This window comes from Festucalex cinctus, chromosome 20, assembly GCF_051991245.1.
Source record: "Festucalex cinctus isolate MCC-2025b chromosome 20, RoL_Fcin_1.0, whole genome shotgun sequence".
Classification (NCBI taxonomy): domain Eukaryota; kingdom Metazoa; phylum Chordata; class Actinopteri; order Syngnathiformes; family Syngnathidae; genus Festucalex; species Festucalex cinctus.
In genome coordinates, this window is record NC_135430.1 from 7619406 (window position 1) to 7642413 (window position 23008).

Below are 23008 nucleotides of genomic sequence, written 5' to 3' on the forward strand. Positions count from 1 at the left end.
GCCACTATATATTTTTTTGTCAGCAGATTATATTGAACCTTTTTCGGATCTAAAACAATTTCACATGAAATGTTCTCATCATTTTTGATGAAAAACAACTTCACGCACAATTACAGCGACTACTATGGCTACATGCTATGAGCTAGTCAGTTAGCTAGCATTAGTTAGCAGTCGAATACAATTATTGTTGGAACGTTATAGCAGACTGATTTAGTCCCAGTTATTGTTTATTAATGAGGGTTTTAGTCTGGTCTAGTTTTAGTCCGGTATGTTTGTCCATAGAAGTATATTGAAGTCATTTTTGAGGCTTCACCACAAAGCAGACTTTCCCCCCCCAGCGCAAGCTAACTATGCACTTGAAATAAACCTCCATGTTTTGGTAAAGCTTTGATGAATCCAGCTCGATTTCACACTTTTTTTATTAATCGTGCGGATCGTTGCGGATTCGTCGTCGTCGTCGTCGCCGCTGCCGCTAAAGCTTTGCCGCCGGCCCAGCTGGTTCCGGCATTAGCGCAACGTCGTCTCCTGTCAGATTGTCCTCAGGGTGGGGGTGAGGATGGGGTGAGCAGCAGCAACTCTCATATGTTCAAGTGAGGCTTCACTGGAATCTGGCTTGGAACCGTTTTCTCACGCAGTAACTGGAACTTTTTAAAATCAAGTACAGCTGGCAAAGTTAATCGATTAATAAACAAGTATTGTGAAATTTATTTTAATAATCGAGTAATCGCTTAGAAACATTTTTGATTCAAAATTGTCCAAATCGTCTGATTTCAGCATGTCAACAGTAATTGTTCATTGATTTCTGTGTTAAATCAAAATAAGAAATTTGAAAACATCTTTTTTTTTTACTTTGGAAAACAATGACCAAATCAGTAATTTAGTACAACCCCCCAACCCCCGACCCCATTCCACCCCCACCCTCATTTTTTTAAACACTTTAATGCAAATTAAAATTACTCAGATTAATCAGATTCATTGATTCTAATAATATTCGATAGTGACATCACTAAAATCAAGACATTTTTATGAAATTTATCCATCTAAATGTCGATTTAAAAATATATAATAATAATAAAACAAAAATGCAAAGTGACAATGAATAAATTCAATAAATAATTCTAAATATGTTTTATACAAAAAAAGATAAACAATGTATAAAATATGGATATTATGGAAATAAATTTAAAGTTTTGAGATTACAAAGTTAAAATGAATAAATTCAATAAATAAAATATTTTAGTCAATACTGTGTATATTTGTATAATGTAATGATTAAATAAAAACTAAAATAAAAGTATTTTTGAAATAATGTAGAAATTATGTTTTATACAAAAAAAGATAATGTATAAATTTGGATATTATAGAAATAAATTTAAAGTTTTGAGATTACAAAGTTAAAATGAATAAATTCAATAAATAAAATATTTTAATAAATACTGTGTATATTTGTGTAACGTAATGATTAAATAAAAAACTAAAATGAAATTATTTTAGAAAAAATTTTGAAATTATGTTTTATATAAAAAAAGATAAACAATGTATAAAATATGGATATTATAGAAATAAATGTTAAAGTTTTGATATGTGTATGTAAAAAAAGATGCTGAAACATAAAGTAAAAACTTCTGGAAAACGACTTCATTTCTATATTAGATATATACAAGACACAAACATATGCTACTTTTGTTTAATTTTTTTTCTGCGACTTTTTCTTGGTGCGTGTGTGTCTTGTCGCGCTTAGCCCGGCATTGAGCTTCGCCTACCCGCCCACGCCGGTGGCCCTGCACATGCACCAGCAGCTGATGGGCCGCCAGCCGGGCATGGTGGGCTCCGCCTTCGGCCACAGCCCGCCGCTCATCCACCCGACGCCGGCCTTCGCCACACAGAGGCCCGTGTCCGGCTTCACCGCCGCCGCCGCCGCTGTCGCCGCCGCCGGGCTGGCCGCCGGCGAACGCTCGGCCCTCTCGGGCGACTCCTCGCAGGTGAGAGAAGTATCAACAGTATTGTTTTTGTTTTTTGTTTTGCTTTGAATTAAGCGCTGGAGTTGATTTAAAACGTGTACAATTAGCCTATGTTCATCCTCAGGATGTTTAAACTCAGATTTTCAGTCAGCTAGCTTAATGCTAATGCTGAATAGCATTTAAAAGGAGCAGCATTCAATTGATACTATATGACAAAAAACTTTCATTTTATTTAATTATATGGTTACTATGGGTGTTAAGAAAAATCGATTTGGCAAAATATCGCAATATTATAGTGCGCAATTCTTGTATCGATCCAATATGCGGCCGAATCAATATTTCAACATCAATTTTTGATGGAAATATTCAACAAAAAGTCTTACTTAGGGTTAGGGTTTACACTTTAAGCATGGAAGAATGTTATATGAATGGAAAATTAGGCCTTAATATTCTATTTTAACTCTGGATTTTGGAACTGGATTTTGACTCATTTTGCAAGGAATATTCTGAAAATATTCAGAAAAGAATATTCTGTTCTATTGCTATAAAAACATGGAACCTACAAAAATAAAGATTAGAGTCTCTTCTTCTCATCAGGAAAAAAAAAAATTGTATCTGTTTCCGTTTTGCAGCAATTAGCATTAGAATATAGCTAAGTTTAATCAATATTCACATACCTGATGAAAGCGTTGGCAAAAAGAGCTTGTTGCAACATGGCCATGGCTGATCTCTTGTACTCTGCTGCCACCTGCTGGCTGTTTTTTTTTTTTTTTTTTTTTGGGGGGGGTAATAACTACCATTTCTTTAAGCCACCGCTTCATGACAGAAGCTGTATCAAAGCCTTCTGGATACTCGAGAATAAAAAAAAAACATTAAAAAAATGTATAAAAACATTTTTGGGAATGCAAGACAAATATTAAAAAACGTATTTATACATTTTTGGGTTTGAATGAGTTTGAATGATGTTCAAACATGAAACAGATTGCAAATTGTTTGTTAAATACAGTGTTACATTATCATACGAATCTTGCAATGTACATGTACAAGTTTACTGATTAGTATTTTCTAAAATTGAGTAAAAAAAAAAAAATCACAATAATCAACTTACAGATTCCTATTGGGATTAATCGGTATCAAATCGAATCGTGACCTATGAATCGGGATACGGGTCGAACCGCCAGATACTCGGCAATTCACACCCCTAATGTAAATACAGTCAAGCAAGGAATTCTATCTGTACTTGTACTCAAGTACAGCGTGTGAGTACTTTTGCCACCTCTGGCCATTCGTCATGGCGGGTAATAGATAGCCGGCGCCGCACGCCAGCCACGCCTCGCAAACGCTAGCCGTAGCGATCGGTCCTCCTGGGAGTTAGGCCGCCCGACAACGAGGGGCTTGTTAGCATCGCGTTTGGCAGCTCGCTCCATTAATCACGAGAGAGGGGGGGCTGATATTGACATGGATGGATGGATCCAAAGGGGTTTTACGTTGCTTTACCTGAAGACCACTGTATGTGCGGGCCCGCGCTTGAAGCGCCGGATGTATTCCGTCTTGATTACCGCTTGCCACGTCACGCTCAATATTCAATCAGGCTTCATTCAACAATCCTGTTTTTTTATCAATTTGATTCCTTATTTTACACAGCATAAATTTGAGGGGGGGGGGGGCTCAGCAAACAGGCACACATTAATACATTGTGTTTCCCATGTGCAGATGAAACCCACCAGCGAGTCGGCGGTGAGCAGCACGGGCGACCCGATGCACCACAAGCGCACCAAAATGAAGCCGGAGGAGGAGATGCCCAGCCCGGGGGCGCTCAGCATACAGGTACCACCGATGAGGCGCCAATTTATGACCTTTGACCTGGAGTTGTTTGGCATGCAGTCATTTGGAGCTCCTAAAAGCTGTATTTGGAGGACTTGAGTAGGATTTTGCACCAAAATTTTATGGACTTGGATAATAAATGCGAACCCTAACTGCACACTAACTAACTTTCTCTGTATTTATGGAGGGCTTATTATTTTTTTAAGGCAGGAAATACGTGCTCTTGCTGGGACTATGGAATATCCTTTCCTAACATTTTGCATATTTTTTTTAAATATATATTTTTTAATAATTACAAATATTTTATAATGGAAAATTTGCAACATTTTTTATGTGCGAAAACATTTATTTTTATTACGTTCATTATTTTTGTCTTCACATATGTTGTTTTTATTTTTTCTTGTTAAATAAAAATAAAGAACGAAAGAATTAGTAAAAATAAATAAAATAAAATTGCTCATTTTTATTTATAAGTCGAACCGTTTCTACATTACTTTGCAAATATATGTAAATATTTGTAATACATTTTTTAAAAATCAATTACATTTTATTTAAAATTTGTAGATTCCCTACTAATTTTTTTTCAATATTTTTTTTTGTATTTTTCTTTTTTTCTTTAATTACTTAAATCAATTTGTTTCTCCAAACCCTTTCAATTTTAATAAATTTCTTTTATTGTGTTTTTGGACCGTACTAAGAAATATTATTTTTAAATTAAATTAAATAAGTGAACAATAATTTTCAAGCCCTTTTTGTTTAAATCATTAAAAAATATGCCAATTTGAATTAATATAATTCTATTTTTTGCAAGGACACTGCATATTTTTATACATTTTATTTTATGTAATTGTATCATTAGCTGTCTTTGAAAAAAAATCCAAACCATTTTATTTTGGAAATATATATAAATTTATTTAACGGCAATTCTTTCAATATTTTCTGTCCACTCGGCAGAAAGTGAGCAGCCGGCCTTCAGCTGGTTTGACTTTTACGTGCTCGAGGAAACGATCGCTCGTTTGACTTGAATCCAAGTGTTCATAAATAAGAGTTAGCGAGCGCGGTAAGTGGCGATGGTGTAAAATAAAATGGTGGAGGCCGAGACTCCGTTTTGCAGCGAGTTGTGGCAGTGAAATATGCGTGCGCTAATGGAGCCGCCTGCAAGAGGAAACAAGGCTCCCATTCCTCAAAGAGCCCCCCCGCTCCCGTGCTGGAAAAAGCCGTAAAAGTGGAGAAGTCTGCCTCTCAAGGCTAAAGTCTCGGGGTCACCGCCAGCGGTGACTCACGTCGTCACTTGGGGAAACCAATGCCAAGCATGGAAAACTTGAAATCTAGCTTTAAAAATTGGAAGTTCCAGATCTGTTTCCAAGATCAGATCCCAAAATATCCTCGTTTTTAATGTCATTCTGCCCTACTACTGACTCTGTTGATACGTGCGCTTGACTGTGTGGCAGGATCACCCCGACGGCATGACGCTAGTGAAGGAGGAGGGCGACAAGGACGAAGGCAAACAGGAACCCGAGGTGGTCTACGAGACCAACTGCCACTGGGAGAACTGCTGCCGCGAGTTCGATACCCAGGAGCAGCTCGTGCAGGTAAAAAAAAAGGGACGTCACGTGACCAAAGTTTGGCGCCCAGGAACAAAACGGTATACCGTACCGGTATACCGTATGAGGTATACCGTCTGATGCATCTAGCAAACAATGAGCATCATTTAGTAGGACTTTGTACAATAAGTAGCTCATTAATGATATCATGGCAAACTATAGTGAGCGACTATAGACATCAACGATTTGAACTGGGCTGTACATGAATGAGTTAATAGCAAAATGTAACATTTTCATAGAAAAATGTAGCGTTTTACGGCACGTATATGTATATATGATATATAGTTGAAGATTAAAACTTTAGATATTTTATATATATATATATATAAATACATTGTTTTGAAATATTTTATATATAAATATATATTAATATATAGAATTATATTTACATCTTTACATATGAAAAATATTGTATTGAAAATATAGCATTTTCCAGGCAATAGTGGACCAGGCCAGATTCTACGGTTTTAAAACTTGTTTGATTCAGTTTGTCAACGCAAAACCAATACATATATTTACATTTTGAAAAAAAAAATCCACAAATCGGTGAACCCGTGGGTGCCAAATCGCAACTAGGCGAGGGTTTAACTGTATTTTGTATTTTTATTTTTTTCTATATATTGAAACTAAAGCATTTTAATGAGGTACGACGTGGAGACCAATCACTTGTCAATCACCGGACAGACTTTTTCGTCCGTTCACGCTTATTTCGGTTGTCCAATGAAGCTATCAAGTGTGTTTTTGTGGCTCGGCGGCGCCTTTGTGAGGTCACAACGCTCAACCATGCGAACTCATCTCCTGTCAGACAGCAAGTTCGGGGAGGGCGCAAGAAAAGGAGCCCCGCGTGCGTACGTACGTGCGCGGCAGTGAGAGAGAGGATAGAACGATCTGGCGCTCTCCGCCGCGCTTGTCTGTTTGGCGTCTTGACACGGCAATCGCGGTGGTAACCTCTATCTATAATTGATATCCTCAGCCGCCGCCCGCGTTTTTGAAGGGCGAGGCTCAAACGCTCAAGGAGCTTGACAACTTCTTGGGCCTCTTTCAGCTGGCGGGGGAGAAAGTGGGGGGAGGGGGTATGGGAGAGGAGATCCCCTCGCACCAGGTGGCCGCCTCAGCCAACATCCTCGTCTTCTCATTAGCCACAAAATGCATTTGCTCACTGTTGTTTATTGCATTTGTGTTTATTTTGGAGATATACGGGAGCACTTAAAATACACGTTTGGATGTCGTTTTTTTTTGTTTTTGTTTTTATATATATATATATATATATATATATATATATATATATATATATATATATATATATATATATATATATATATATATATATATGAAAAGCAGTTTGGAAAATGGATGTATTGATAAATGAAGTGTTGTAAAAACAAACTTTTACGGAAACTAGCATTTCCGTAACAGTGTTTTTGTGGAAAGGATGGCATTCTTTATGGCAAAATGATATTTTTTTATGGCAAGTTTTGATTTTTTTCCAGGCAAAAATATGGAAAATATAGCACTTATGATGTCAAATCTAGTGTTTATTGTTAAAAAATATACCGTTGACATGACTGGATAATGTGTCATTTGAAAAATATGGCACGTTTACGACATGGTATAAAGTTTATTTTGAGGGCAAATGAAGCCCTTTAGAAAAGATAAAATAGAATGGTAATTTTACAAACTGTGGCATTTATTATGAAAATAGAGCATTTGTAAAAATATCCAGTAAATATTATTTCATTTGGAATATTGGTATGGAAAATATAGCACTTGAAATTTTTAGTTTTGTAGACAACAAACAAAATATAATATTTGCATGACTGCAAAGTATAATTTGACAAACATGGACTTTTTACTGCATATTTGTAGTGATGTTTATGGATATTTTTAACATTTACATAGCAAAATATGGTATTTTATCGTGACAATTTCTATTTTTGAAGGAGATATGACTTCAAATCGCAGCAGGTGGCCCGCGTGCGCCAACATTTCCTCCTTCCTTCTTATGATTTTCTCTCAGTTGTTTTTGCTATTTGACTTCCCATTTTCCATGCAGATTCATGGCGAGATGTCTTTAAAAGTCGCCGCGTCCTCTAATTCAAGCGAACGCCGACGAGAACGCGCTCTTATCTGCTTTGTGCCCCCTCCCGCGCCCGCCCCCTCCTCAGTAATAGGATAAGTACAGTATGTGGACCACAGTGGTTCCCCCTCACAAGACATGCTGGAGGCTTTGAGAGGGGGGGTAGTCGACTTGATGGGGGGTGGGGGTGGGGAATTCCATATAAGCAAACAATGGCGCACCCCCACCCCACCTCCACATTTGTCTTCTGAAATTGCTTTGGGGGGCAAAAAAAAGAAGTAAAATGATTGGATGTAGACCTCCACTCAGGACCAACAATGCTAATTTGGATCAGTACCAAATTATACATATTCAGAGATTGTCTTCAGTTGCCTATAAATGTATTTGGGAAATGAAATGTATGCATTATTCACTGAGAAAGTAAGAAAGATGACCAAACAATGTTGTTAAAAAGTTTGCTTTCATGAAATTTGCATTCCCGTCTGAATTTGGATCAGTACCTTTGCACGAGAATTTACACAAATCTGAACGGCAGATATTTTGTATTTTTATGCAAAATCAGTGATCTATTGTAATATCAGGATCCACAAAATAACTAATCCAAGATGTCTCAAATAGTTTTAAATAATTTGTTTTTTTTTTTAGGTTTATCGGTGGTTTTTGAGAGCGTTTCTAGGCTTTATGTATTTTTTTCCACTATATTTTAATGTATGTAAATTGTACGTGAATTTTGGCGATTCTTGGGATGGTCCAGTGCCAATCCCCCCAAAAATAGTGGGAACGACGTTTTTTTAAATACATTTATACGTATTTGAAAGTGTTTTACGTATAACCTTTTTAAAATATTTTTTTAAAATTATTATTATTTATTATTAATAATAAATTATTATTATTATTATTATTATTATTATTATTATTATATTTATTACGTATTACCTCACCTTATACCTTATTTTTTGATTTTTTTTTAAATACGTTTGTACATATTTGAAAGCGTTTTACGTATAACCTTTTTATTATTTTTTTATTTTTTATGAATAGTAAATTATTATTATTATTATTATTATTATTATTATTATTTATTATTATTGTTATTTATTTATTATATTTATTACGTATTACCTTACGTTATACCTTTAAACGTATTTGAAAGCGTTTTACGTATAACCTTTTTTTATTTTTATTGTCATTATTTTATTTATTATTATTTATTAAAAATATAAACAATATTTATTATTATTATTATTATTATTTTATTATATTTATTTATTTTTTCTTTATACGAATCTATTTGAAATATGTTTATACGTATTTGAAAGCGTTTTACGTATCACCTTTTTTAATATTTTTTTAAATTTATTATTTATTATTAATAATAAATTATTATTATTATTATTATTATTATTATTATTATTATTATTATTATTATTATATTTATTACGTAATACCTTACCTTATACCTTGATACGTATTTGAAATATGTTTATACGTATTTGCAAGCACGTTCAAATGTATTTGAACGTATGTTTGAATGTGCTTATACGTTTAAGCGTATTTGCAAATATTTCCGAACGTACTTGCTAGTACATTTCCATGTATTTGTACGTTGAAATGTATTTTCCAGTCAAAAATGTTGACTCCGCGTTGGCAGTTTGACGCTTCCGTACCTTTCTTTGGACACTTCATTCTGTGTAAATGCAAATCACAACGGCAACAGCCCTCGCGCTCTGCTTGGCGGAGGTAATGGAAGCATAAACAGCCTTGTTGCTTGCAAGTATTTCCACGGAGGCGTCCTGAGAATCGTTTCACCAAGCGGCCGCCGCTTTGTGCTTGGCCTCATTTCGGGAAATGAAGCCTTCACACCACCCTCGTCGCGCTCCACCTTGTTCAAAAAGCTCTGGGCGCATATTTTGCCAGCCTCAAACATGCCAAACGCCGGCGCCGCCCCGCGCCGCGCTACTTTATCGCCCGCGCCGATAAGATAAAGGCGGGATCTGTGCAATTTAGCTCACTTATCTGGCTCAGCCAGTCAGCACAAGCGAGGCGGGTGTCACTTTTACTTTCGTTCATTCATTCCATTTGCGGCCCTCAATTGGACCCTCCACTTGATTTGGGGGGGGGTTGAGAGGTGCAGCCCCCACACCCCCACCACCATGCTCATTTTCACTTTCATTTTCCTGCCTGGCGTTTTTTTTTTTTTTTCCTCAGAGCGACGACTTTTTCAAGATAAGGCCTGGTGGCGTCTTTAATGTCGAGCTTCAAGTGTTTTTTTTTGTTTTTTTTTCTCTCTCGCATAATGCCCTCATATCGCCATCTTGTATTGTTACAGGGGGCCACTCGGTTCATGCTGGGTCCCAAATTTGTTGGAACGCGCCATAAATGATCACTAACGCAGCAGTAGAGTGAATCGTGACATGTCAACACTTCAAGTACAAAGCAAATCAAATATTAAGTCTTTTTTTTTTTTTTTTACATTTTCGAGAGAAAAAAATGAGAAAAACTCAAATTCAGCAATCAAGAAAAGTCCAGTTACAACAGACGTAAAGAAAAAAACAAAATTTGTATTCCGAACAAGTGCATAAAAGTACTTTGGATGGGCCAAAAATATTCTCCTTCTTCCATTTTCAAATGGAATGTCGTAATTTGTGTTTTTCTCTTGATTCTATTCAGTTGTGTTGTCTTTTTTTTTTTTTTTGTATGTTCCCCCCACATCTGTCTCATTCAGACTTTGTGGTCACCTGTTCTCGTTAGCCAATCAGCTCCCTCTGTTACTTGTCCAGGTGCTCCTTGTTGTCTCGTTACTCTGCTTGTATTTAAGTTCCTCGCTTCCTTTCACTCCTTGTTGGATTTTTGTAGTCACTGTCACTTGTTGTTTTTGTCTCCTCATGAATTTTGTGTGATTGTTGGTGTATTACTGTGATTGTGCTGCTTAACATTGAGTTGATTTTTTTTTACATTTTTATTATGATTACGAAATGTCTTGCTGAACCTCTAACCTGCCTGAACTGCCAAGCATATTTGCACTTAAGCGCCCAAACAGTGATCGGCAACTGATGTTGCGTGGGTCGCATGCGGCCCCCGACCAAACTCTAAGTGGCCCCTTGATTAATACCCCCCCAAAAAAGCATTTTTTGCGTGTGCAAACCTCAACAATTCTTTTAAAACAAATCTGTGAATATTCTACTCTCGTTTTAAGTTGTAATATCACCGTTCACCACTACAACACGAGTCAGCCAAATCATTTTTTTGTGGTTTTAGAATGACACACAAGACAAACATAGGACCTCAGTATTAAAAAATTGAGCAAGTTAATTGTTGTGGGGGGGAAAAAAATGCAGAAAATGAATTCTTGCACTTAATATTGGTTTGCTGTTCAGCAGTTTTGTGTCGTCCTTGAATGACCATTTATGCATGAGGGCACATTTTGCATTGGCAAGAAAAAGAAAAATCACAGTATTTGGTTATTTTGTTTGCTTCAAATCTTTTATTGTTCGCTTGCAATAGTATATTAGGAGCACATATTTTGTCCATATCTAAAATGGCATTTTATTCATACATGTACTTGCATACTTAAGTACATTTTTTATTAAACTAAAGAATATTCAAGTGTTTGTTTTTTAAATCATGATTTGGATAGTTTTTGAACCATTGTTATGATTTAAACTATTACAATAGAGGACATTGTTTTGCTGTTCGGTTAATCAAATGAAAAAGTTGATTACTTGGACGAGGGCCTGCTGACTTCATGAGTGTTGAAGTGAAATAAACGCAGAGTATCCGGGTAGAAACTGTACCACGCCCCGCCCCCCTCGTCTTCTAACTGCAGGCGCAGGCCTTTAATTGGTAAAATGCAGATTTTTTTTTTTTTTTTTTTTAGATGGAGAGGATTAGGCCTCTTATCGGCGTGGAGTATCTCGCGGCGAGATGAAAAGAGTGCGCTGAATTACACATGCCAACTGCGCCCCCCCTCTTTGCAACTCAACCCCCCACCAACCAACCAACCGCCGCCTCCCCTCTCCCGTCTTTTGCCTCGCCTCCCCGCGCGTTTACAACAAAGCACTTTAGCGAGTGACATCACAAAAGAGCGTCTGATTTATTAGGCGGCCGTTTGATAAAAGCTAAACGACGTTGCGGGTCCCGCGGCTTGTTTGGGGGGGGCTCAATTGCCGTGTAAACATTCTCATGCATGAGGGGTCGCATCCCACCGAGACTTGTATAAAATGTGGCAATTGGGTACGGTTTGTGCGTACTCTTATTTCATTCACTAGTCACAGTGCAGTTTTTGTGCTCGGGTCACAATGGCTTGTGTGAAATAAAAGTAGTGCTTTGATGCCATCTTGCTTCATTTAGACAGGTCGTTCTGTCAAAGTATTGCTTAGGTTCCATCTTTCATACGCTTTGGTACCACTAGAAAGGGAATCGGCAAAAATTTTAGGGTGAGTCAATTACTTGTGGCCTTTTGGTTTTGGTGCCTGAGAATCCAGCGGCTGCATGCGTTAACCCCACCCGCGCGTATGCGCTCCCTGTCAGCCGCCAACCCCCCCGAAATCCATCTTGGTGGCGTTTTTACAGTTGTGGTCCGATAAGCTGGCAGGGGGAAGATGAATAAGCGCCGCGCCGCCGCTATCAGCACCTGTTTGTCGATGTAGCTCAGCATGGAGATTATTGATCCAATAAGAATTGCCATTAGCTTTCCCCTCTCGCTGTCAGCCGGTCGGCTCATGCATCACATCCGTCAAGCGCCTCCTTCATTTGTACAAACACGGGCGCCGGCGAGTATCCCGTCCGCCGCTGCCACGCGCCGTCCGTCCATCGCTCTTGGGAGGATATCGAGCGGCCGGCCGACAGAACGATCGGTCGCCGCGGGGATCCCCTCGCAAAGCGGCGGCTAAAGGGCCTCCGACCGAGGAGATCAATCTCCAGAAGCGAGGATGGAGGGGGGGGGGGTTACTTCACTAACGCTCATCGACCACACAATCATTTTCCACGGGATTAGTCTTGTTTTGTCACTTTAAAATGAAAAAAGTGCCATGTGAGAGTAATGGGGGTCCACTTTCCAATGAGCGCACTTGTTCTAGTAGATGAGGCCTGGAGGTGCGAGTGTTGCCAAAGTAGGATGCTCGGTGGCGGGTCAGCGTCGGGACAAGGGGGCGGGACAGAGATGCCATTGTCAAGCCTGCCCCGGTCAGGATGTGACCCTGACAACTCCAAGAAAGACTTTTAAGAGCTTTCATTGTCCGCGGTTCTCTTCAAGACAATCTCGATTGGCTGCTGAGGTCAAAGCTTGTTGTAAATTGTCTCCAATCGAAGCGCATTGGTGACTTCATCCTAAAGATCCTAAAGAGACTCACTCATAAAACACTTTGTCCCTCTTTGCTTCTTTCAAAAGCTTCATTTGCAGCCAACCCTTTGATTAACCCTTAGTCACACCCTCAAGTCTAAACCTAACCCTACTCAACAAGAGAATCGAAAAGCTGGCAAATGCAGCCTTATTCTTGATTCGCTATGCCGCAATGCTAACACGAACACAACACAAGAAGGGGAGGAAAAACTGGGGAAAATAAATTATTTTCCTAACAGGAGCTTTAAAGAACGTGACTTATTTGCAATATTTATTATTTTAGAGTTGTCATGACCTCATAACTAAACAAAAGGACTTTGGAGTGAACCAAGTCCAATGCAACAAACGGCAACAAACGGAACGTTTCTTACTAGTCATCATAGGTCTGCGTTTAAAAGTGGTGGAGGCGCTGAAGCAACCAATCAGGGGAGCTGACCTCCATCTACCAATCAACCCTTGTTCCCACCAAAGTAGAATTACATCTACAGACTTACAACTGACGCTAGCAGAACAAAAAACTTGATTTCAGTCCTAATCTGGTTTACAAAGTTCTTTGAGGTCTGTACCAAAATGTCAACTTGTTTTCCCTGACTCATGCCACCAAACATCCGCAAAGTTCCTGCGCAATTCAGTCACCATGGATGAAAACCTGAAATGTGTGTTTGCAGCACATCAACAACGACCACATCCACGGGGAGAAGAAGGAGTTTGTGTGTCGTTGGGAGGAATGCTCCAGGGAGCAGAAGCCCTTCAAGGCCCAGTACATGCTGGTGGTCCACATGCGGCGGCACACTGGCGAGAAGCCTCACAAGTGCACGGTAACGCTCACACCACCATTGATTGGACTGACTAACTCCTCTTGATGACGTGAAAATGTAAAAGTCTAAGATGGATGCTGTCGTTTCCAGTTCGAGGGCTGCGCAAAGGCTTATTCCCGTCTGGAGAATCTCAAGACTCACTTGCGCTCGCACACAGGCGAAAAGCCGTACGTGTGCGAGCACGAAGGCTGCAACAAGGCCTTCTCCAACGCTTCGGACCGTGCCAAGCATCAAAACCGTACGCACTCAAACGAGGTACGGTTCCTTGTACTCACCGAGTGAGCTTTGCCTTACTGTGACCTTGTTATATCGTGGTAACCTTGGACGATTATGGATGTTATATCACGGTAACCTCGGTTAGTTTACGGACTATGTATCATAACCACGGACAGTTACAGGCGTTATATCGCGATAACCTCGGATGGTTTCGGGACTATATATCAGGGTAACCACGGACAGTTACGGACGTTCTATCCCGATAACCTCGGATGGTTTAAGGACGATATACCAGCAGAACTTCGGATGGTTTAGGGACGATATATTAGGATAACCACGGACAGTTACAGACATATCGCGATAACCTCGGATGGTTTACGGACGATATATCAGCATAACCACGGACGGTTATTAACATTGCAGTCACTATGGACTGTTATTGACATTACATCGAGGTAATCATGTTACGCTTATGGATGTTGCCGTAAACTCGGACGGTTATTAACATTGCAGTCAGTATGGATGGTGACGGACGATATATATCACGGTGTCCTCAGAAGGTTCTACACGTTATATCGCGGTAACCTTGGACGTTACGGACGTTATATCGCGGAAACCATGTTACGGTTATTAACGGACAGTTATTAATGTTAGAGTTTCTATGTTACAGACGATATATCACGATAAACTCAGAATGTTATGGAGGTTATACTGCAATAACCTCGGACAACGTATTGTGCGGTTATATTGCGTTAAACATTGGCAGTTACGGACGTTATAATGCGATAACCTTGGACGGTTACATTATATCGCCGTAATCCTGACTTGACTTAATCAAAGCCTGACTACATTGTATTCCGTATGTTTTCATTGTCAGAAACCTTACGTGTGTAAGATCCCCGGCTGCACCAAGCGCTACACGGACCCCAGCTCCCTGCGCAAGCACGTGAAGACGGTACACGGGCCAGAGGCGCACGTCACCAAGAAGCAGCGCGGTGACTACCCGCGGCCCCCCGCGCAGCCCCGCGAGCCGGGCGCTAATGGCCAGGGACACTCGCCGGGGCAGCTGGGCCTGGCCGGCTACGCGGACCAAAGGGAGTACAGCAACCACGTTACCTCCAAGCAGGACGACTGTCTGCAGGTCAAGTCCATCAAGACCGAGAAGCCCATGGTGAGACTCACACTTGAGTTGGTTTTAATGGAACTCCAGCTTGTGTCTCCATTGGTGTGGTTACAAAACCCTGCTAGTCTTGTTTCCCAATGCACTCAAGCACAGTTGTACGCCAACAATATTTTTTCAAATGTATTTTAATTTGAAATATTTGCTTTGTCAAAACAGTACCAGCTTAATTGTGTCTTTTGTTCTTGGCAATAGTATAGTTGATAGATTTTGCCAAACCAAAATGCGCACCAGGGGGGTCTTTTTTTTTTTTTTTTCTTAAATGAAGCCATGTCTGAATGCGCCCGAAACTTCTTCTAACAAATGCATGTTCTCTTCTATCCGCTGCTTTGCGCCTTGCACTTGTTGTCTTCTAAGGACAGTGGGTGATCAGGTGAGACGGGCGTCCTCCTACTTAAGTCTCGTGACTCATCTCATCACAAACGTCACCTTTTCATTTGCCTCGGCTTTCCCTTCATTCACATTCATGAAGTTCATGTGGCAGCCTGCCGCACAACAGCGGCACGTATGATTGGCCAAATTCATCAAAACATAAACAGGATGAAAATTGTAAGGTCCCCAAATGCCGCCGGCAAAAAGGCAAAAAAAAAAAAATATGATTCTGACAACAGTTTGGGTAAACAACCGAATTAGTAGGCAGAGGTCATCATCCCTTTTTGTCCATCCTCTGAAAGCATCCCGAACGCAGAAGTGTCTGTTTGTCTGTGTTTCAAGTGGAGCACGCAGAGCGGCGGCTCTGGCTATTTGCCGGAAAGAAAAGAAGACTGCAACAAGACCACAATATGATGATGTGAAAACAAAGCCAGCAGACAAAAATCAACACACAGACAGCTTTTGTGATGCAACTAAAAGCGTGATTGGGATTTTCGGTCGCAAAGCACCTGACTACTTTAAAACTCTAGTCCAACTTATTGAAACCCAAACAATCATTTAAAAACCTACTTTGAATCTCTAACCCTAGTTTGAAATCCTAATTTGAAAAACCACCTTGTTTCAATGCGATTTCGAGACCCTAACCCTCGTTTGAAACCAGACAAATACTTTGAGGCCAATAAATGCATGAATGCTGACTGGTCCAATAATCAAAATCTGAAAAAGTGCATGTAAAGATTGTGTTGTGAAGGTTTGTTTTTTGTTTGTTTTTTGGTGCATGTTGTGTTGTGCCTTAAGACTGACTGGCGACTGGTCCACAGTGAAACCTGCATTTGCTCCCTCCCTCCCCGCATGTACTTGTGCTTCATCCTGCATGTTCGATTCACTGAAGACTCTGAAGTTGCCCGCAGATGTTAAAAAGTGTTTTCCCCCAAAACGAGTTCGCTCAAAGGAGCAAAATCGGCTTCATAACACGAAATGTGAAGGGGACTGCAATAGGTTCCAGGTGGAACACCAGAGTGGATAGTTTAGTATTTATTTATTTTTTTTAATATTTTAGTTCATATTTTAGCTGCTTCCATGAGAACCAATTTATGGTTTAGTCACAGAAAGCCACAAAATTCCAAAAGTGACATTGCTACATGAGTGAGAAAGATTCTGGTGTGTCGTTTCCCACCCCCAGACGTCTCAGCCAAGCCCTGGCAGTCAGTCTACATGCAGCAGTGACCAGTCCCCCGTCAGCGTCTATCCCAACGGTGGAGTCCACTTTAATGTGAGCGCCGGACGCTCGCCAGTGGAGGAGGAGGAGGAGGAGGAAGAAGAGGTGGAAGGGGACCGGCGAGGCGGGCCGGCGCCCGTCATGGACTCCACTGTCTCCACGGCGACGGCGGCCGCGCTGACCCTGCGGGCGAGGCGCGGCGTGGGCCGCCCCTTGCGTTGGATGGAGCATCTGAAGATGGAGAGGCTGAAGCAAGTGAACGGAACCGCGCCCGGCCCGGGGACCCTGGCTCCCACGCCGCCCCCCAAGGGGTCCGCGCTCGCCGGCATCCAGGGGAAGGGTGAGACTCGACAGCTTTTTTTGCCTTGAACTTTTTCTCAACTGCTGATGCAATTTATTCATTTATTCATTTATTCATTTATTTATTTATTTATTATTATTATTATTATTATTATTATTATTATTATTATTATTATTATTGTTGTTGTTGTTGTTGTTGTTGTTGTAATTATTATTACTTTTATTTATGTAATTATTTATTTTATTTTATTTTATTTTATTTTATTTTATTTTGGAAGTGTTACCCAGTTCAAGTGCTCAAAAAAGAAATGTAATTGAGTTGTAAAATCCGTCCACCGTTTGTGTCCTGTCAGGATGCTGCGTGGGCAAGCAGTGGTCGCCAGCCGCGCCTCAGCCCCCCGCCCCCCCCGAGCTGGCCGGCGCCACCACCGAGTTAACGGTGCTCAACTTGCTGCGGGACCGGCGCGATAGCGGCGGGAGCGCCGCCAGCTCGGCCTACCTGAGCGGCAGCCGGCGCTCCTCGGGCATCTCGCCGTGCTTCTCCAGCCGGCGCTCCAGCCAGGCGTCCCAGAGCGACGGCACGGCGGCGGCCGCCTCCCACCACCTCCGCCGCCGCCATAACCTCAGCTCCACCGACTCGTACGACCCCATCTCCACCGACGCCTCCCGTCGCTCCAGCGACGCCAGCCATTGCGGGGGGGCGGCGGCAGGGAGCGGCGCCGCGCTTTCCGGCGTGGCCGCGGCGGGTAACGGAGACCTCGGAGGCCATCGGGGGATGCTCACTTTGACCCCCGCGCAGCACTACCACCTGAAGGCCAAGTACGCCGCGGCGACCGGCGGCCCACCGCCCACGCCGCTCCCCAACATGGAGCGCATGAGCCTTTGCCAGTCTTTGCCGCCCCTCGTCGGACCACCCCGCTGCACCGAGACCGCCAACGGCTTCGTGGGACATTCAGGCTACCGGAGGAGGGTCTTCTACCCCGGCGAGGGGCCCGTGGCGGGCAACCGCAGGGCCAGCGACCCGGTGCGGACGCAACCTCCGGACGTTTGCGCTCTGCCGGCCGTGCAGCGCTTCAACAGCCTGAGCAACCTCCACCCGCTTCCGCCTCTCTACCAGCAGCCGTCCCTCGACGTGCGCAACCTGCGGAACGACACCCGCTCCGAGGGGAACCCGCAGAGGGTCCCGCAGCAACCCGCGGACACCCCCAGCATCGCCGAGCACGCCGCCTTGGAAGCGCTTGCCATGGAGGCCGACGGGGGGGCATACTCGCTCCTGGCGGACGAAGATATCCTCCCGGACGACATGGTGCAGTATCTCCGCTCCCGAGTCCAGGCGGATGGGGGTCCGTACGTGCACATCGAGGACCAAATCGTCTCGACGGAGGGGACCGACTTTCTCCGGCAGCCGCCGACGGTCCCGAGGACGAGCCCCAGCTTGCTTCCCATCCAGTGGAATGAAGTCAGCTCCGGGAGCGCCGAGCGCTCCCCGCAGAGGGATCGCAGCTGGTGGTCCGGTGGGCAGGAGCCTTTCGGCCGCTACGGAAACATGCTGGTGCAGCAGAACGCGCCGCCGGGTTTCCACAGCAGTTGCCGCCAGGCCGAACCACCGCTGCAAGGCGCTGTGAAGCTGGAGACGTCCCCCAACTCGTGCATGGAGACCAGAGGAATTGCACCAAACGGCTTCGCTGGGTCTCACTTTCCCAAGGCCGCCGACAGACCTCTTCCGCACCAAACATCCAGAACGCTGAACCACTTCCAGCAGAACCTCGACGGCAGAGTCGCCTGTCACGCCCTGACTCGCGCCTCTGTCGACCATCTCCAAAACCTCTCCCAGGAGAAAGTCCATCAACCCAATCAAGGACTACGCCCGCCCGTCAACTCTCAGCGCAACTGGGTGAGGAACCATCTCAACCCCAGAAGTTGCGCTGAAGTCCCACAGCAACTGCAGAACCCGTGTCCCCTCAAAGTGGAGGCTCCAGACCACAGATACCTCCAGCAAGGCTTCGCTGATCCCGTTCCCTTCCAGCAAACAGATCCCAAGGCAGCCTCGTTCCCCAGCGTGGAAGACCACTACTTGCTGGACGCGGGTCCGAGCGACTCCATCTCCCTCCTGTCTCCCGCCTCCGACCAAGTGACCAGCACGGTGGAGGGCGGGGCGGCGGCGTTGGACGACGGCGTCGCTCTGGATTTTGGCGCCATGATGGAGGACGGCTTCGACCAAGGCAGCCTGGTGTCGGGTCCGTTGAGCCCGTCCATTTTCCAGGCTCTGTCCCGGACCTCGTCACGGCTCACCACCCCGCGGTCGTCGGCCGCCTTCCCGCCCGCGGCGGCGGTGGCCCCCGGCGTCAACAATATGGCCATCGGCGACATGAGCTCCCTCCTCAGCAGCCTGGCGGAGGAGAGCAAGTTCCTCGCCATCATGCAGTAGTTGACGTTCTCCTCTCGGGACACAAAATGGTGCATGTGAAGGCAAAACGTGTTCATATCAGAACGCTTGAAAAAAGATTTCCTCGTGAAAAAGTGGGATGAAAATGATGTACAAAAAACAAAAAATCCTTTTTCAGGAATGAAGGCTGTTTTTCCTCAAGCCCTTTGACTTCACTTTTTTTTCGCAAACAGTATTCTTGCGTATTGTTGCTGTTTTTTTGTACACGCTGTTCGTAAAATCCAAATCCAATGGCCGACTTGCCGGGTCTTTTCCTGCACGGCTTCCTTCTTGAGGTCAGGTTGTGAAGTGATTCAAAACATTTTTGTGCGGTAAGGATGAGTCGTCACATTTCGCAGCCAGCTCCATACGCAGACGATAACTCATTTCACGTCACATTTCGGTCACGTTTAGGTAATAATAATAATCCAAGAAAAATACAAACCTTCACTGAAATGGCCGCTTCAAACCAAAATGACTTCCTGTGTCTTGTCAGGGTAAGGTTCTTGAGACTTGTTTTTGTGGGTCTATTTATTCCGGACATGCCTATGTTGCTAAGTGAAACTGGCTCCAAGACCCTTCAGAACTAGCCAAAATGACCCTAAAATGGCCGCTTCAATTCAAACCAAAATGGCAGCCTTCCTATGTCTTTTTAGGCAGGGCTCGTTGAGAACTTTTTTGTTGGTCAGCTCATGATTGACAAGTCTACCAAATTAAATGTTGCTAATTGAAGCAGATTTTTATTATTATTATTAAAAATGAGATGCTATTGTTGGTCTTTGAAGTACTTCTGTAAATGGTTAAACTGGCAAGAGTTCTTAGTGTCATTATGGGTGTTGAGACTTTTTTTGTGGGTCTAATCATGATAGGCGCATCTTCCAAATTTCACACTATTAAATGAAACCTGCTTTGGAGGCCTTTTTTTTTTTTTTTTTTTTTTAAGCTCCACAAAATGACCCTAAAATGCCAGCTTCAATTCAAACCAAAATGGCAGCCTTCCTGCCTCTTTGCGGGCGTGACTTTTGTGAGGCTTCCTTCTTTTTTTGTGGATCTACTCATGATTGACATTTCTGGCCAGTTGCGAGGTGAAACTGGCTTCCGGGGCTGAATTTCCAAATATTTGTCGGCTGGTTGCATCATGTTTTGACACATTCATTCAGGAAGACTTTTTAATGGCTCCTGATGGGGAAAAAAAAAGGTTTCCCAGCACAGAATTTCCTGTCAGTGTTTCTACCCGGTGATGTTTTTTGTTTTTTTTGTCTTTTCCCGAGGAAGAAGAGTGCAAAAAAGAGAAAAAAAGTCAACTTGGCTAAAACAATCAAGTATTATGACTGAGTTTATTGTGGTGCGGTACACCGGTGTATATACTTGTAACAGTGTTTTTTATATTCTCCTTTTTCAGGTGCTTACTTCACATTATGTACGTTTTTGTCTTAATGGACGTTGACGCTGGTCCAACAGCACATGACTTTGTTTTGTTTTTTTTATGTTGTACAGTGATGTTTTGATTATGTTTTTTTTTTTTTGTCTTCTCCAAAGCTCTTAAATTCCGAATGTGTACCGCCGTCAAGTATTTACAGAGACGTCGTCGCCAGTGTTAGTCTTATCGTTGCCTTGCCGTTTATTTTTCATTTGTGAGCGATATCAAAAGTAGTTTTAGCGCCAAAAGCAATGAGGTACAAGTTTTGTTTTTTTTGGTACTTTTTTTTTTTTTGTAGCAGGGCATTAATATTTTGTTTTGAATGAATTAATGGTGGGAAAAATATTTCCTTTTGAAAGGTATGTGCCTTATACATTTCAGTAAAAGAGAAGAAACACTGCCAATCTTCCATTGTGAATAATGAAGAACAAAAAATGAAAATAAACATTTATATTAAAAAATGTCCAATTATGGGGAAAGTTCAGATTTTGTCAAATGCATTCTCATTTCATTTTGTTTCCACATTTTACTGTGCTTTCTTTTTATATATAAATATAAGTATACAAATATATATATATATATATATATAAAAAAAAAAAAAATGTCCATATGTTAACCCTTTGTGTAGGAAAAAAAATGGGAACGGACATCCTGGGTCCAGCCAGGGGCCTGTCCCTCATTGGCCCTCATTGGCCCTCATTGGCCCTCATTGGCCAGCTCGAGGGGCCGCTCGCTAGGCTCTTTTGTAACTTGACTCCAAAATGTTTGTATGGTTTTAATAAAAATGGAAATTATATTTTGACTTGATGTTTTTCTTTCATTTTGAATTAGGAATGAAGACATTAAAAGGTTTTAATATTCATGAATGTCAATACAGAATTGTAAGGTTTTCAGCATATATTTTCTAATTTGATAACGCAGTATTGAAATAATAAAATGCAATATTCTTAGATTAATTTTGAAAATGATTCTTGTTAATTAGCAGGATTTAAAGTTTGGTTTTGTCATTTTACTCTAATAAATCTACAACATATGCAGTTTACTTCAAATATAAAAAGAATATCGCTCTACATCATGTAAAAATGCACAAATGAAGTCAATGAACAGGAGATCGGTTAAATGAGTCAATTTGTGCAGTACCTGACTTCGTCGTGCCTATGCCGCCACCATGTGGTTATTTTAGTCATAACTCGTGAAGTTACGTGCGTGTACAAAACTATTGTAAATGTATCTTTATTTTTTTAAATACGAGGCTGTTTATTAAACAAAATACCGAAACATACAATTTAAAGATACATAAAATATATTTTTTAAGACATCTTAATATCAAGAGTATATTCTCGGCCATGGAACGAAAGTACAACTCTTCCAAGCTTTTTTAATCAGACTGTTTCATATTGTTATTACTTTTGGGAGCTTGTGACATTGTTGACAACTTCAACTTTAATAGCGTTTATTACACTATCACATTATTTAATTATGAATGTCGACACTAGAATTGTAAGGTTTTAGCATATATTTTCTAATTAGATAATACAGTATTGAAATAATAGAATGCAATAGTCCCAGAATTATTTTGAAAATGATGATTTCAAGTTTGGCTTTGTCATTTTACTCCAATAAATATACAATATAGGCAGTTTATTGAAAAATTTAGAACAATATCACTTGACATAATGTCAAAATGCATACATGAAGTCAATTTGTGCAGGTATGACGCCATCTTGTGGTTATTTTAGTCATAACTCGTGAAATTACGTCTACAAACCTATTTTAAATGTATCTTCTTCTTTTTTTTTAATACTCGACTGTTTTAACATATTAAACAAAATACCGAAACATATGATTGAAAGATACATCAAATATATATTTTAAAACATCTTATTATCGGCCATAGGACAACAGTACAGCTCTCAAGCTTTTAATCGGACTGTTTCATATTGCTATTACTTTTGGGAGCTTGTGACATATTGTTGACAACTTCAACTTTAACAGCGTATAATACACTATCACATTATTTAATTATGAATGTCAGCACTAGAATTGTAAGGTTTTAAGCATACATTTTCTAATTTCAGTATTGAAATAATAGAATGCAATAGTCCCAGAATTATTTCGAAAATGATTACTTCAAGTTCGGCTTTGTCATTTTACTCCAATAAATCTACAATATATGCAGTTTATTGAAAAATTTAGAATATCACTCGACATAATGTCAAAATGCATACATGAAGTCAATTTAAGCAGGTAT

The 23008-nt window shown here is 41.4% G+C and overlaps 1 protein-coding gene across 2 annotated transcripts in view; it reads left to right on the forward strand.

Annotated features, from left to right (window-relative positions):
* The window catches only part of gli3 (GLI family zinc finger 3), a 121261-nt gene extending 99552 nt beyond the window's left edge, over window positions 1-21709 (forward strand). For both annotated transcript variants that reach the window (XM_077509205.1, XM_077509204.1), the window contains 8 exons: window positions 1742-1982; window positions 3675-3788; window positions 5237-5377; window positions 13476-13625; window positions 13716-13880; window positions 14719-15012; window positions 16577-16952; window positions 17266-21709. In XM_077509205.1, coding sequence (XP_077365331.1) covers window positions 1742-1982; window positions 3675-3788; window positions 5237-5377; window positions 13476-13625; window positions 13716-13880; window positions 14719-15012; window positions 16577-16952; window positions 17266-19340 — 3556 coding nt within the window. In that variant the 3' untranslated portion in view covers window positions 19341-21709. The remainder of the gene's footprint in view (window positions 1-1741; window positions 1983-3674; window positions 3789-5236; window positions 5378-13475; window positions 13626-13715; window positions 13881-14718; window positions 15013-16576; window positions 16953-17265) is intronic.
* The last annotated feature ends 1299 nt before the right edge of the window (window positions 21710-23008 follow it).